Source organism: Corythoichthys intestinalis, chromosome 17, assembly GCF_030265065.1.
Source record: "Corythoichthys intestinalis isolate RoL2023-P3 chromosome 17, ASM3026506v1, whole genome shotgun sequence".
Classification (NCBI taxonomy): domain Eukaryota; kingdom Metazoa; phylum Chordata; class Actinopteri; order Syngnathiformes; family Syngnathidae; genus Corythoichthys; species Corythoichthys intestinalis.
In genome coordinates, this window is record NC_080411.1 from 18,812,878 (window position 1) to 18,826,780 (window position 13,903).

Genomic DNA, 13,903 nt, shown 5'->3' on the forward strand with positions numbered 1-13,903 from the left:
ATATGTTGTCTTTCAAACAATATTAAAGTACAGTAATTTTGTTGTATTTATCGTAAAACATTTTAATCATACATATCCATCACAGCATATCTCACAGACCCAATGAAAGTGATACTTTAAAGCTACACATTTATTTACATTCAGAAACAAATACAGAGAAATATCAACATTTGTCACATGTAATCCAGTATTTCTGTCTCCATCTCATTTTCGCTTCCATCTGATGGTTGATATTCATCTTCCTCATTGTCATCCTCATAATCATTGTCTTCTTCATCTTCCTCATCTTCGGCATCCCCATTAGAACGCCGGGCTGTACGTCTCTGTTGCATCGCTAGGAGAAAAATACTCTTTTTATATTAGACCTCACATCAATGCTGTTGTGAAACCACAACAGCAGAACATAGCGGCATTAGGAATTTGCTTTAAATTTGTTCAAAATCTCCTTACGCAATTTTTGTGCTTTGATAACCTTTTTGATCATTGTTGAGATCACGTTTCTCAGCTTGTCAGTGGTGCCGACAGGACACCAGCCATCCCGTTCATTGCACACTTCCTCTGCACCGCTGTTCTGCTCAATAATTTCTTGGATACTGGAGACAGCAAAAAAATAAAGGACCCCACTCTTGGCTATTTTATAGTATGATACAACATTAGCATGTGCCAACACAAAATTTAATGACCCAAAACTGATTCAGGGACCTTCATCTACAGTAGCTATCATCTCCCACAAACTGTCAATCACTAATCTGACAGAGCTTCCGTTTGATTTTGTTGTTGTTGTTGCTGTATACTGTATGGCGGAAAACAGACAAGGCTGAAAAAGCAGTTTCTCCTCTTGCACCCCTCTTTAAAATAAACTGCTGTATTTTAAGCCAAAAGAACTGTTGTGTTCGATAGAACATGTCTATATGCTGCCTTAGCAGATTCATGGCGCATTAAGCCCCCAAACTATTTTTTATTTGTCCGTTTTACCCTGGAGACCCCCGTTTACAGATGTCGCGCAACCGCTTTTGTGTCAATCCAGCCATAAAAAAAGGTTTTTAAAATCATTTATTGACGTCTAATATTTCCTAAAAAAAAAAAAAAAAAAAAAAAAAAAAAAAAAAAAGGACTTCAAAAAAATTACTCTCGCATATTTTAAACTTTTAAACAAATTACGTCACAATGAAAAAAATGGTGTCTGTAAATAAGTCACGGATATCTACCTCATAACTATCGCTTCATTTGTTGTTGTTTCTGTCGCATTTTCTCCAATAATTTAGAAAAATAATCGACCCTCCCACAAAAAAGTTTAAAAGGTTAAATGAAAAAGAAAATCTCTGCATCGCGACCCTTGTTATACTACCATGTTTCACCCATAAAATCCCCCCAAAATACGGCTGTGGCCATTCACAGCTGTGTCTTGACACTCGGTGATACATGCTACATGGAGGTTTTGGATCGAAAAGAGTTAAGTACGTGTTAATATTTCGCTAAAATCATTGCATCTTTAATTATGCTCTCACCTCCAGTTAGGGTTTTACTGTTTAATTTTTTTTTTTTTAAATGCCCTCCTGTTCAAAAATTTTCTTCCCCCAGAAAATTGAGATTTTAAGCTTTCCAATGATGTATCACACACACATATAGGACAATTTTGAAATTGTGCCAACTTGGGGGTGTCAGAGCAGAACTGAAAGTTACCTGAGTGTTTTCCGCCATACATAAACAGATCTAGGTGTTCTTCCAAGATTAACAAAGGATACGTTCCCAAATACAAAACTTGTATACCGGTAATTGGTGAACTTGTGGATGCTGAACCTCAAAAACGCAGGATTCAACTCTCCTCTAAATTAGTCGAACCAAACCTTCTTCCCACCACTGACCGGATTAATGTATGCGTTATTATTACAGACAAGCATTCAAGGTATGACAGAAAAACACAGCAGCAGTAATATTTAAGGACCCGCATAAAATCAAATGTTAAGTGAATAAAGCCAACTCGACATAATGCTGAATCAATGCGACCTCTTCTTCAATGAGACTCAACAACCCTGGCTTAATTTGTGAAGGACAGTGACTTATTAATTCTCTTCAACAAGTTGTGTCTTAACATCCACAATGCTTTCAGTGTATGGAGACCACTGCATTTAAGTATAGTATAAGGCCATCATAGAATGGCGAGCATAAACTCTGAATGCACAGAACTGTAGTTTACCCCGGCACATGCAGGTCACACAGCTGGTAAAACATCTGCCGGTGAGGTGGTAGCATTCCCTCTCTGAAAATATAGGATGAGTCCTATGAACATAAAATTTAAACAATTAGTATAAACGTTTTAATTAAACATCTAATTCATTTTCTACCTATCACAAGTAAAAACATTATCAAACGATGATGTAAAAGATATGAAACAATACAATAACTTTATGTCGACAAAACGAAATATCTCTTCAAAATGAGAATGGGTTTAATCCATCTAAATTGCAATGGTCACTTACACCATACACAAGTATGACCAACTGACCTTTAACTGATAAGAAGTTTGGACTGGATCTCGACTGGTGCTTGAACCATCCTGGGTGGGAAGGTCTGTCACACTAGCTGGAATTGGAGCTGGACACAAGTTTCAAGGAAAACTAATCATGCTTTTTTCCAAGAGCGAAGTGTATTTTTATTTTTGACTGCATATTAGTTCATAGGAAAGGGTGTGTGTATTTTTTTGACTGCATATTAGTTGAGAAGAAAGGGTATAGACCCTACCCACCTACGTCACAAAACCACGTGCTCGCTGTATGGTTCCGCCCACTTGTCCGTCATTTTGACTCTGTATTAGCATTGTTTTCAATTGATGGCGGAATTTAAAATGCTTTTCATGGAAGACCCGGTGCTTTCTGATGCCGCAAACTCACTGGATCTGTTGCATAAAAGGCGTTATGAGGAAAAGCTTCGTTCTATACAGTCGCCAGATCCATATTTGATGCCCAAATCGATGTTTTTCGACCCACTGTCTTCGCCCTGTCTGCCTGACATCTGCTACGCAGATATTTACAATTATCTTGTCCACACTAAATCAGCCTATTCTCACGAAAATATGAAAAACTTCAAGAGCTTGGAAGCATATAAATACTTCGTTGCTGGTTGGGTGAAACAGGTCCTCGTCCACGAAAATTCGGCAGGAATCTATCTTGTGCTTGGAAAGGTGAGTTACGAAATTTTCAATTCAAAATCTTTTGTTCTTGCTAACATCCACAGTCAAGTCTAATGTATTTCATGTCATTTGTCAATGGAGTTAAGGCTTTTAATGTTTATATGGTTTAGCGATAGCACTCTCACTACATACATACGTGTATGTTGTCGGCGATTAGCCTAGCAATGATCTTAATTGTGGTTATTTGTCAGCCCCGTAGACGAGGCCAGTTTCTTTCACTTGGTACCAGCTAAATATTATTCAAAAAATAACGATGGTGGAAGAAAGGGAAGTCACAAACATCTTGAATTTGAAACTATGTCGTACTACGTCGTATGTTGTCGGCGATTAGCCTCGCAATGATCTTAATTGTGGTTATTTGTCAGCCCCGTAGACGAGGCCAGTTTCTTTCACTTGGTACCAGCTAAATATTATTAAAAAAATAACGATGGTGGAAGAAAGGGAAGTCACAAACATCTTGAATTTGAAACTATGTCGTACTACGTCGTATGTTGTCGGCGATTAGCCTAGCAATAATCTTAATTGTGGTTGTCAGGCCAAAACCCTCTAAATATATATTAAATGCATCTTACCGGATATAAAATGACTACTACATAGTCTGTGGTGATTTTTTGGTGTCCAGTTTTCACGTCGAATTGCAGCCGTCCATTTCGCTCTCCTCTTTGGATCCCTCGGAATACGGTAAAACTTCAAGTCTCTCCTTCCATCTTCTCTGTTAGTGCAACCAACAGCCACACACGCCTTCACCATTTTGATTATTAATGTTAAGGAGCAGAAAAACACGCCGTAAATAGGAGAAATGTACGTAGCCGTAACAGGTTAACACTATGTTTTGACGGACAAGTGGGCGGTACCATTCAGGAGAGGGGAGTTGTGACGTCACGTGGGTAGGGTCTATAGTACTGTTGAGAATTAAGTGATACATTAGATCTACAAAAACAATTCCCTTAATCAAACAGGTATCACTTGCTTTGTAAGGTGAATGGCCATAACAAGACATGACATGTAAATACTAGCACATTCTAATTTGACTGCATTTGTTTTTTGTTTTTTTGAACAAAGCAAATATGGTAACAATACTATGTGCTTTTCAAAAGGCAAATCCCCATTAAGTGACTATTCAATTTGCCTGTCAACCTTAAATCTACAATATTTCTTTTCAAACTGTAATGAAAACCTTCACTTGAATGGATGCAATCACTGACCGGTCTTGTTGACTGTAATTGGCAGGGTGTATTTCAGGGTGCTCCTCTTGGGTTTCACCACTAGGTTATTTATGAAATAGGCTAAACACACAAGACACAAGGAGACAAAAGTCAATATATTATCAAAAAGGATAATTGCGTTTTCATACCGTGACTCAGTAAGATGCTGTAATATTAGTAATATTTTGTAGAGAAATAAATTTGCCTTGCCTTCACTAATAAGTAAGACCTACGTAAGGGCGGAGGTTATGCATTCAGTTTTGTATGTCTGTATTTTACTGTTCAAGAATAGATAACTCAAGAACAAATTAAGGACTTCTCAAACATACAAGATATGTTTGTAATATGGCAATGCTTTTAATTTTGCTGCTGAGGCTGAGGCCTGCTCTCTCAGTTCTCCTCTAGTTAACATTATAACGTGTCTAAATGTGTTGCCACAAAATTTGTTAAAATATCTGTTGCTTTTATAACCGCAAACCTGCAGCATGTCAATGGTTTTTTGCACTGTGTTAGCATTAAGATTAGTGCCTATTCCTAAATCAAAGAAATGTATAATTACAAATGATTGTTTTATGCTTAATGTGACAATAAACCTTAACAATTAGAAAGCCTCTTTATTGATGAACTGTTCAATATTTGCCAAACTGCTGCTAAAGTGCTTCAAGAACGTTGATTGAGCCAGTAAATAATCTCATTCATTTAGTTCATAAGGCAGTGAATTGATTTTAAATTGACTGTTCTGGTTGTCATAATTAATGTTTTGTCTTTCATTCGAGTTGTCCTTATACTACTGTCATATCTTGTCCTAACTAATTATTGTTGCATGTACTGATGAAGCCTGCTTGGATGACAAGACAAGCAGACTAGCTGCAATTGATTAAATGCCTAGAAGTATGATGAGTTCACTGCCACGGTGCCATCATGCGGCGTTTTTATCTTAAATTCGCAAGTGGCCAAAGAAAATATACAACTGTCGGTATCTCGAAAAACTCCTGAGTCGGGTCATTTATAATCCTTAAAGCATAACTGTACTCGATTTAATTTGAATATAATCTCTAAAACAAGGCAATGCTTCAAAAGCTTTAACATTTGCAGGGCAGCAAAAGTGTTTCCTCTACTGATCGAATCGGTTTCTTATTCCATCTTTTTTGTTACCACTTTTGGTGCTACAGCGCATCCTGTAGTCAAGCAGCTGGTACTTCTTGGAATCAACTGTCTTTCGGGGATCATAACCTAACTTTACCCACAGACTTCTCCATGGTCCCGTGACCTAGGGGGGAAAAAATGGTTGGAATTTTATTCCATCACATTATTATGCAAGCATAGTATTTGCACTACTACTGTAGGATTGCATCATGTAAGACTAGTTTACATAAAGAAAAGCAGACACATGAAATATTGGCGATTGGTTGGCAACCAATTCAGTGTGTACCAGGCTTCTGGCTCACTGTAAAATGGGACTTGCTCCAGCACCTCGTGCCTTTCGTGAGGATAAGTGGTATGAAAAAATCAGGCATGAAAATGGGTCAGGGGTTAAAAAGGTGAGAAGAGTGTGGAAGAAATATGTTCCGGTGGGGCTTTCCGAAACGACTAATTTTCTCCCGAATAATCAGCCGACTATTCTTACAATTAGTCGACTAATAATTTTTTTTTTTTTAAACTAATTTAGCAATGAAATTTTTGTTGACGCTTATTATTTCACAAAAGTATTTTGGAACACTTAAATTCTTTATTAAAGTACAAATAAACATGTAAATAACAATAATTAATCACACATGAACAATGAGGTCAAATGCTGATAGTAAGCCTGAACGATATTGGAAAAAACTATCATTGCCATTTTTGGGGAGTTTGCAATATTATATTGCGATATTAAAACGAGAAAATTTTCACCAAATAACTTGAATAGCTCCATTTGGGATAGCTGCACTGTTGACGAAGAAAAACAGTTTGGTCGCGCTGCCTAGCAGGAGGGAGAGTGAGACGCTGTGGTGCTGTATGAGTGTATATAATATATAGTATACTACTATTTATAATAGTATTATAATAAGTATAATATTAATTGCAATCATATTTTTTAAAAAGGGTGTCATTTTAAAGTTATTCTTCTGAATTCTGTAGTATTATAGTATTTATTTGTCAGTAATAGATGTTTTTCATTTTTTCGTTAGCAAATGCTGTTAAAAAGCGATTTTTCATGTTTGAAGTGTCACCTTTTAACAGCAAGAAAAGTAAAGAAAAGGAAAAGAGCTGTCTTTTTCCCCCACTTAGTCTCAGTGTAGCAATGCTAACGTTTACAGTGTTTAATAATAATGCGTTTCCTTGTTTTGTATGTGTGAACTGTAATTCTACGGCGTGTTGTTGACCAATAAACATCTGGACACAACAATTGGAGTCTCATATGTCATCTACACGCACGCACAAATGCACGCACGCACGCACGCGGTGATAAAACGCAGCCGTGAAAATTACTGCCCTCATTTTTATTTACCTCGCGATAAATGGACTCATTGCATATCGCGACAGGCTTAGCAACTTCAATAAAACATGTCGTTAGTTGGATGGACTTACAACCCCCCCCCCCCCCAAAAAAAAAAATTCTCCTCAGATCTACACAATTCACGTAGGTCACCCTTTTTGACTTCAAAACAGCGAATTTCGCCTGAAAAATATTGAACGAATTTGAAATATTCCAAACATGTCTTACAATGCCACAAACAAAATACCACAGCTTGTGCCACATTAAATGGGAGGTGTCTATAGCACCGTAATTAAGGTGAATGCTGATAAACTGACACTGGCCTAAAATGCTTTTGAATGAATTGAAATATTGATATGTAGAAAGAGTTGACTTGAAAGTGTTTTAGTTCGTTCATGAGTGTAAATCTAGAGACAAATATTTAAAAATGTCTTCATTTTGAAGCATCATTTTTATTTCACAGTGAAGGCTCACAAACAGGTGACAGAGGAAATACTACTCAAGTACCAAACATACAAACACTCCCACAGAATGCTTTGATTTTCAGATGAATGAAAAAAAAAAAAAAAAAAAAAAGAAATAGTGCATATAAGTGAATAAGAAAAAGCTTATACAGAAGGTATTTTGTTGTTTAACTAAGGTGGCTGTGGGAGTAAAAAAATGAATGTGCAAAAAATACAATGTTTGTTCTTTATCAAGCACACTGTGTGCTTTAAACTTACCATGTAATATGCCAAGACAGGCAGGAGCATTTTGAGTTTATCCGGGTGGATGTTAATGTTGGCCTTGAGAGCATTCCGTGACCAGATGGGGCGGCTCTCAAACATCTAAGAACAAAATTTGGCTTAAAGATAAGATAAAAGCACAGGAGAATTATGGAAAGTTATATCTGCCTGACTTTATATAATATTACAACTAAATCAAGGTCAGTGATGGTGCCGCCGTGCACTCGGCTGGCTTTTATGCAGTGTGAAATCACACTCGATGGCAATGTGAATGTAAGTGTTAATAGTTGCGTTTTTACAGTACATTATAGAGGATGTGCCCTTCCATAGGATGGGAACCAGTCTATGGTGGACAACATCAACTCAACCTCAACCACAGTAAAATGTCATGGAAACCCAAGCTAATTTGTCCCTTCTTCAATTTTGGTACCAGCAGATTCTCAAAATCAGGCGACTCAGGCTCGGGTGCAAAGATATGCGATTGGGACATTCCTACTTATAATTGCTTTAAATTAAAGAAAGCATAATCAGTATTTTTTGTTAGACATTTTGGGGCCTAAATTTTCTACGGCCGCCAAATAATAAGAATGCTTCTGTCGAATGCTAATGTACGTGGCGGGTCTCTCTCTCTCTCTCTTTTTTTTTTTAAACTTTACCCTGCCCATTGAGATTCTCTGCCTGACACTCAGTATTAATGCTCAACTTCTGCAACAGAAGTTGAGACGGACGGAATACACTGTATGTTTGTTCCTTATAATCAGAAAGCAGATGAAAAATGTAATTTCAAGTATACCGCAACAAGTCTTTCCTCAGCTTGCTTGTCATGCGCCCTCACACCGATTCTAGCCCAGTGAGTCTTAGCTGCCTCCAGTGCCTCGGTAGGAACACTAGGATCAGTGTAGCTGACGAAAATGGCGTTGTGAGGTCGACGGGGTCTGCTCATACCAATAAAATTTGTCTTGCTCTGGACATCTGCTTGCCTATACAAACATATGAGGAAAGCAAAAGTGAGCTGATTCCTATTAATCATTTAATCAACTACTAAATGATTAACAGATCAATTATTAAAATGTGGAATAATTGCTCCCTTGAAGAGGTAAATTCAACCACATAAAGCACTTACAGCTTTTGTGCAACATCAGGTCTATAGAAATAATCCACTGGCGTGTCAAGGCGTGAGAAGATGGCTGGGGGAAGGAAATATGGCGTTGGCTGTTTAAAAAATTCTTGTTTCTCAGGTTTCTGAAGGATGATTTTGTTGTATAGAGATGTTTGTTTCCCATCTTGGCAGTGCACGGCAAGACATTGATAGTCTGCCATCCCTGGAAGAGACAAGCATAATTTACTGAATATATGAACGTAAAATATAGACAGGGTAGTAATTTTGACTGACGTTGTCTAAGAGGGTTGAATATAATTGTATTCATTGTAAAGGATGTAGTTTCTCGTGGTGTACAACTGTGTTGTAAATAAATTGAATAAACTGTATAGTTAGCTAACCTGATTCAACAATAATTGCATTGATAAACATTTAATTCGCTCTCAGACGTTCAGTTAAAAAATCCTTTAATGTCTTCTGATTTGAAAAAAAAAAAAAAAAAGTCAAAAATTTAGAATCAAACCTTGAAATTTATATGTTGTTCCAATGACTCCAAGTATTTCCGTATTGAGCTCAGCAACTTTGGCATCTCTTTTTCGTATTCTCCTTCTCACACGGAGGAGAAGGTTGTTGGAAGAGAAGCGGTTTCCGCACAGAAAGTGACAGAAAGGATCCTGAGGTCGATAGCGCAGCTCTAATCGTAGGTTCGGATTGGAGTATGTCTAAGGAATGAAACAAAAACAATTAGCTAACCACCAAAACATAAAAAAAGTTTTTAATTTGCCATAAATCATGCCACATTTTTAAGTGCATACCTACCACAGAAATAAAACACAACTTGACCATAATGATGTTTATTTTAAAAAGTTACAGAACTTCCAATCTACCAAGAGGTAATGGAGGCAAGACCCCAATACCCCTGCTACCAAAGTACTAAAGCGACCTTATGTTTAATGGTATAACACTAACGGTTTGTGCTTGCTGTGTGGAATTGCGATAAGTTGGATGCAGAGAAGAGGTTATAGGTCAATCTGCATTCAAAAGAATGATATTTTTGATGAATGTTAGCACCTTAAATAGCGTACCGCACGAATGCTATTTTTAGACAGCAAGGCTGCGTGACGTCACGATCGTAAACCGGAAGAGGGTCAAAATAGAAGTGCACTAGCATACAACTCATGCTGGTACTGCTTGTTTTCTGCCGGTAATCTTCCCAAAAAAGAACATGCCGAGTAAACACTGCTGCTATGGAACTTGTAGAAACGACTCTAGACATTACGACATATGAAGGATGTTTTCTTCATACGTTTCCCGAAGCCAAAAAAGAGGGAAAAATGTCAACAATGGATCAACTTGTGCGAACGTCCAAAAGACCAGTTTAACGCCAGCAAGGTGAAGCCATTCACTTTCATATGCAGTAAACATTTTGTTGGGGGCCATGGTCCTACAGATGACAATACTGATCAATTGCCTGCCACGAAGAGGTAAGCCATTTTGATATTTTAACTTATTTTTAGTGTGGCATTTTGCCTGGCTGGTTCTGTCTGACAATGAATGACCTAAAAAAAATTAAAATAGTATCTGACTGCCACTGTTATCTTTTCTGTTGTTAAGAAACAACTTTAGTAAGGGGGACGTGTAAATGAATTAATGAAAAAATTAAGTGTTTGTTGGCTGTTACTGAGTAGCATCTGCTATCACTACACATAAATAGCAATATAAATTACCCCCAAGAACGGTCAGAGACACAAGACAACCAGAGGATATAATTTATAAGAAAGACAGGGCATATGATAGTAAAGGATAGCTTGTTGAAATAGGAGAATGTCATTGTCAGTGGCGTAAGGCAATGCACACAAGAAAAAGGTGTCGATAAAAAAGCTACCTCTGGATGAGGTCGGCTCTTTTTCTGTCTTTTTCAGCTCTCGACACTTAAGCCATGTCTTTAACTGAACATTTGTATGTTCTTCTACATCTTCACCAGTGCATTTGGCACCAGGGACATCATTTTCGGACAGAGTTGGTAGGTTTAGCTCAGTAAACATCTCGTTCGTATATTATTTACATGCATCTAGCATGAGGGACAAACGCGAGTTTGACCACCCTAGCAACCGTTGCTAACGTCATGAATATTAATGAGCAAAGGTGACGTGTTACGTGCGGGACACCACTGGCCAATATGTTTTTTTTTCAATTAGAAAAAATGTTCCCGTAGGCATGTATTGAAAAAAAAAGTAGTGCATTGTCTGATCAAAATGCATTGATGAAAGCAGGGTTGTCCAAACGGCAGCCCGCTGCTCAGTTTTTATTGGCCCGCAGCAAATTATAAAAAATATCACTGAATATGGCTGGCACATGAAGTTTATCTGCTATACTTGATTTTTAACACGAGATGGCGCTAGTTTACTTAAAACAGTTCTCCATTAGCCAAGGGGTCCAGACCTGCCAACATGTTGAGAGTAATGTAAGAAACTATATAACTTCTGTATTTAAATGTGTTTAACATGAATAAAGTTATATGAAAAATAATCCAATGTTTTAAATTGAGCTATCTTGGTTGTGCGTGTGTTTTTTTTTTTTTTTTTTTTAACTGCTGCTGCATGCTGGAAATTTTGTTTTGGTTCTGCAAACTATGTTTTATTAGTGAAAATATGTATATTTTGCAACATCCTTACAACTCTGGATTATTTTTTTCGCTTGTAGCCCTTTATTCATTCACTGCTATTGACAGTTCTAGACATCAAATCCATTCTAACTGGGCAGGCTTGTATTGAGTGATCATGTTTTACTGCCCAATCCATTTTGACTGGGAGGCCCCAGTCGCATTTGATTGGTTGTCTATCGCCATCAATGGCAGCCAATAAGTTAATATTTAAATAAAATATGAAAAAATGAATGAATTTGGAAGGCGTTCGATTTTTCTGAAATCGTCCCTCAGAGAAAAAATTTAGACACCCATGGATTAAAGGAATGGTTATTCTATTCCTTAATCTGCGATAAAGTTTGAATAATCCTGACAGGAGTGAAAGGCCTGAATGATTTTAACACGGACCTTTGTCTTTAGTCTGACCATATAAATTCAAACTCTAATGGCATCAAAGCCATATTGTTTGCATCACAAACTACTTGATGGCTTAATGCTTCATGTTAATTCTCTTACTTGAGACAGTGTTTGTTCACCGCCAAGAGTCTCCAGCATCTTGTCCACGCTAGAAATGATCGCTGGATACTCCACACAAACCAGTTTGTCATCATGCAGCTCCAATGTGGTCGAGTTGCGAGACGCTTCGTCCTGTTCATTCAAACCAGAAAACGTCAGTTCTTTCAGTGTAAACCCCAACTTCAAATCTTCCTCCATTGGAAATATAACAATTCTATTGCAGTTACGCCGCAAACCAAAGGAGAACGTGTCGGAATATTAAAAAAATGTTGAGGGGGAGCAAAATATTTCCGGATAGAAACACTTATGGTCACATAAAGTTCCGCTGCATGTTTTGACCTTTTACAGTCGAAGGTTTAAACAAACCACTACAAAACATTATTTAACGAGTACGTGTGCCAATTTTTTTTTATATGTATTTGTATGGTACTATGTTTTTTCCCCCACCGGATTATTCAAAAATCTCAACGCAAAACAGTTAAATCGAGTCACTAAAGTTACAATAAGGTCCTTTGTTATGTATTCGACTCCTCTATTAATTTTCCAGTCATTATAAAATATGTATATACTGTATATAGAATTGAAATGTGACAGTGATCGGTTAAATATTTATGTATAAAACAGATATTTCATTTAAAACGACATAATCGCCAAAGAATTAGCCACACGATGGCGTTGCAGGACGCTGTCCAATAATTGCATTCAACGGTGTCAATTACTATGATTATTTTCATTGTTTTGTATCACACGTCATAAATTAACTACAGTACATGTATTTTATGATGCCGTGTCTTTCACAATAAAGCTAAAATATAAAATTGCATGATTTGGAGACAGTTTACAACAAGAAGAAAACAAAAGAGAATAACAATCCAGGCGAATTTTAGAGGAGTAAATAAATCATTAATAAATAAATAAATAAATAAATAAATAAATAAATAAATAAATAAATAAATAAATAAATAAATAAACACTGTTGGTTTATTTGACCTATTTTAGTGTTGGCTATTCTTACTTTAATTCAATTTACTCCTGCGTTGGCCTGAAGTTAGCTTTCTTTATTGAAAGTATTTTAAAAAAGAGGATTTGTGGTCTGTCGTTCACGAATTTGTCATCACTCACATCGCTTAAAAGAAGAAAGGAAACAGTTGTGACTATGTTTGCCAAATTAGTAAAATGTTCCTGATATAGAGGGGCAATTATTTTAGCTGCATGTTTGCCTTCTTTCAAGTTAGACTTCTTTTAATTGCCCGGGGTTGTACAGCATAACACTTTGGGAAAATACACAGTATATCACTTGTTCAAGATCCTCTCTATCACTATCTTGAATGATTTTGATGAAGGCACTGTGTCAAATTCAAGGCCAATTGCCTTGTTTAGTTGGCCAAATCATAATTACATATTTAATATTGCTTGCTAGAATGTACCAGGATTTCATTAATGTTTTCACTTTTGAAGATGTCCATATGTACAGTGGGGCAAGTAAGTATTTAGTCAACCACTAATTGTGAAAGTTCTCCCACTTGGAAATATTAGAGAGACCTGTAATTGTCAACATGGGTAAACCTCAACCATGAGAGACAGAATGTGAAAAAAAACACACACAAAAAAACAGAAAATCACATTGTTTGATTGTTAAAAAATTTATTTGCAAATCATGGTGGAAAATAAGTATTTGGTCAATACCAAAAGTTCATCTGAATTTTTTTTTTGTTATGTACCCTTTGTTGGCAATAACAGAGGCCAAATGTTTTCTGTAACTCTTCACAAGCTTTTCACACACTGTTGCTGGTATTTTGGGCCATTCCTTCATGCAGATCTCCTCTAGAGCTGTGATGTTTTGGGGCTGTCGTTGGGCAACACGGACTTTCAACTCCCTCCACACCCCGTGGCGTCAAAATGGTGACAAGAACAGTGAGCAAAAAACCCAGAACCACACGAGGGGACCTAGTGAATGACCTACAGAGAGCTGGGACCACAGTAACAAAGGCTACTATCAGTAACACACTGCGCCGCCAGGGACTCAAATCCTGCGCTGCAAGACG

The 13,903-nt window shown here is 37.1% G+C and overlaps 1 protein-coding gene across 1 annotated transcript; it reads right to left on the minus strand.

Moving 5' to 3' along the window:
• Positions 1–36: 36 nt before the first annotated feature.
• gtf3c5 (general transcription factor IIIC, polypeptide 5) lies at positions 37–12,145 on the minus strand. Its single transcript, XM_057818517.1, has 11 exons — positions 11,859–12,145; positions 9,222–9,420; positions 8,723–8,921; positions 8,393–8,579; positions 7,597–7,701; positions 5,551–5,665; positions 4,396–4,476; positions 2,507–2,595; positions 2,198–2,280; positions 451–593; positions 37–334 (listed from the first exon to the last, which is right to left on the minus strand). Exons 1-11 carry the CDS (start codon positions 12,054–12,056, stop codon positions 174–176), a joined length of 1,560 nt encoding a protein of 519 aa, XP_057674500.1. The 5' UTR covers positions 12,057–12,145; the 3' UTR covers positions 37–173.
• Between the last annotated feature and the right edge of the window lie 1,758 nt (positions 12,146–13,903).

Bases quoted from the DNA above. Each gene is read 5' to 3' on its own strand.
- gtf3c5 (XM_057818517.1), bottom strand. From the start codon at position 12,056: ATGGAGGAAGATTTGAAGTTGGGGTTTACACTGAAAGAACTGACGTTT. The intron at 4,477-5,550 runs GTAACAAAAAAG...TTGTGTGTTTAG, and splicing joins GCGCTGTAGCACCAAAAGTG to CCTATTTCATAAATAACCTA. The intron at 2,281-2,506 runs GTCAGTTGGTCA...TTATGTTCATAG, and splicing joins AAACTTCTTATCAGTTAAAG to GACTCATCCTATATTTTCAG.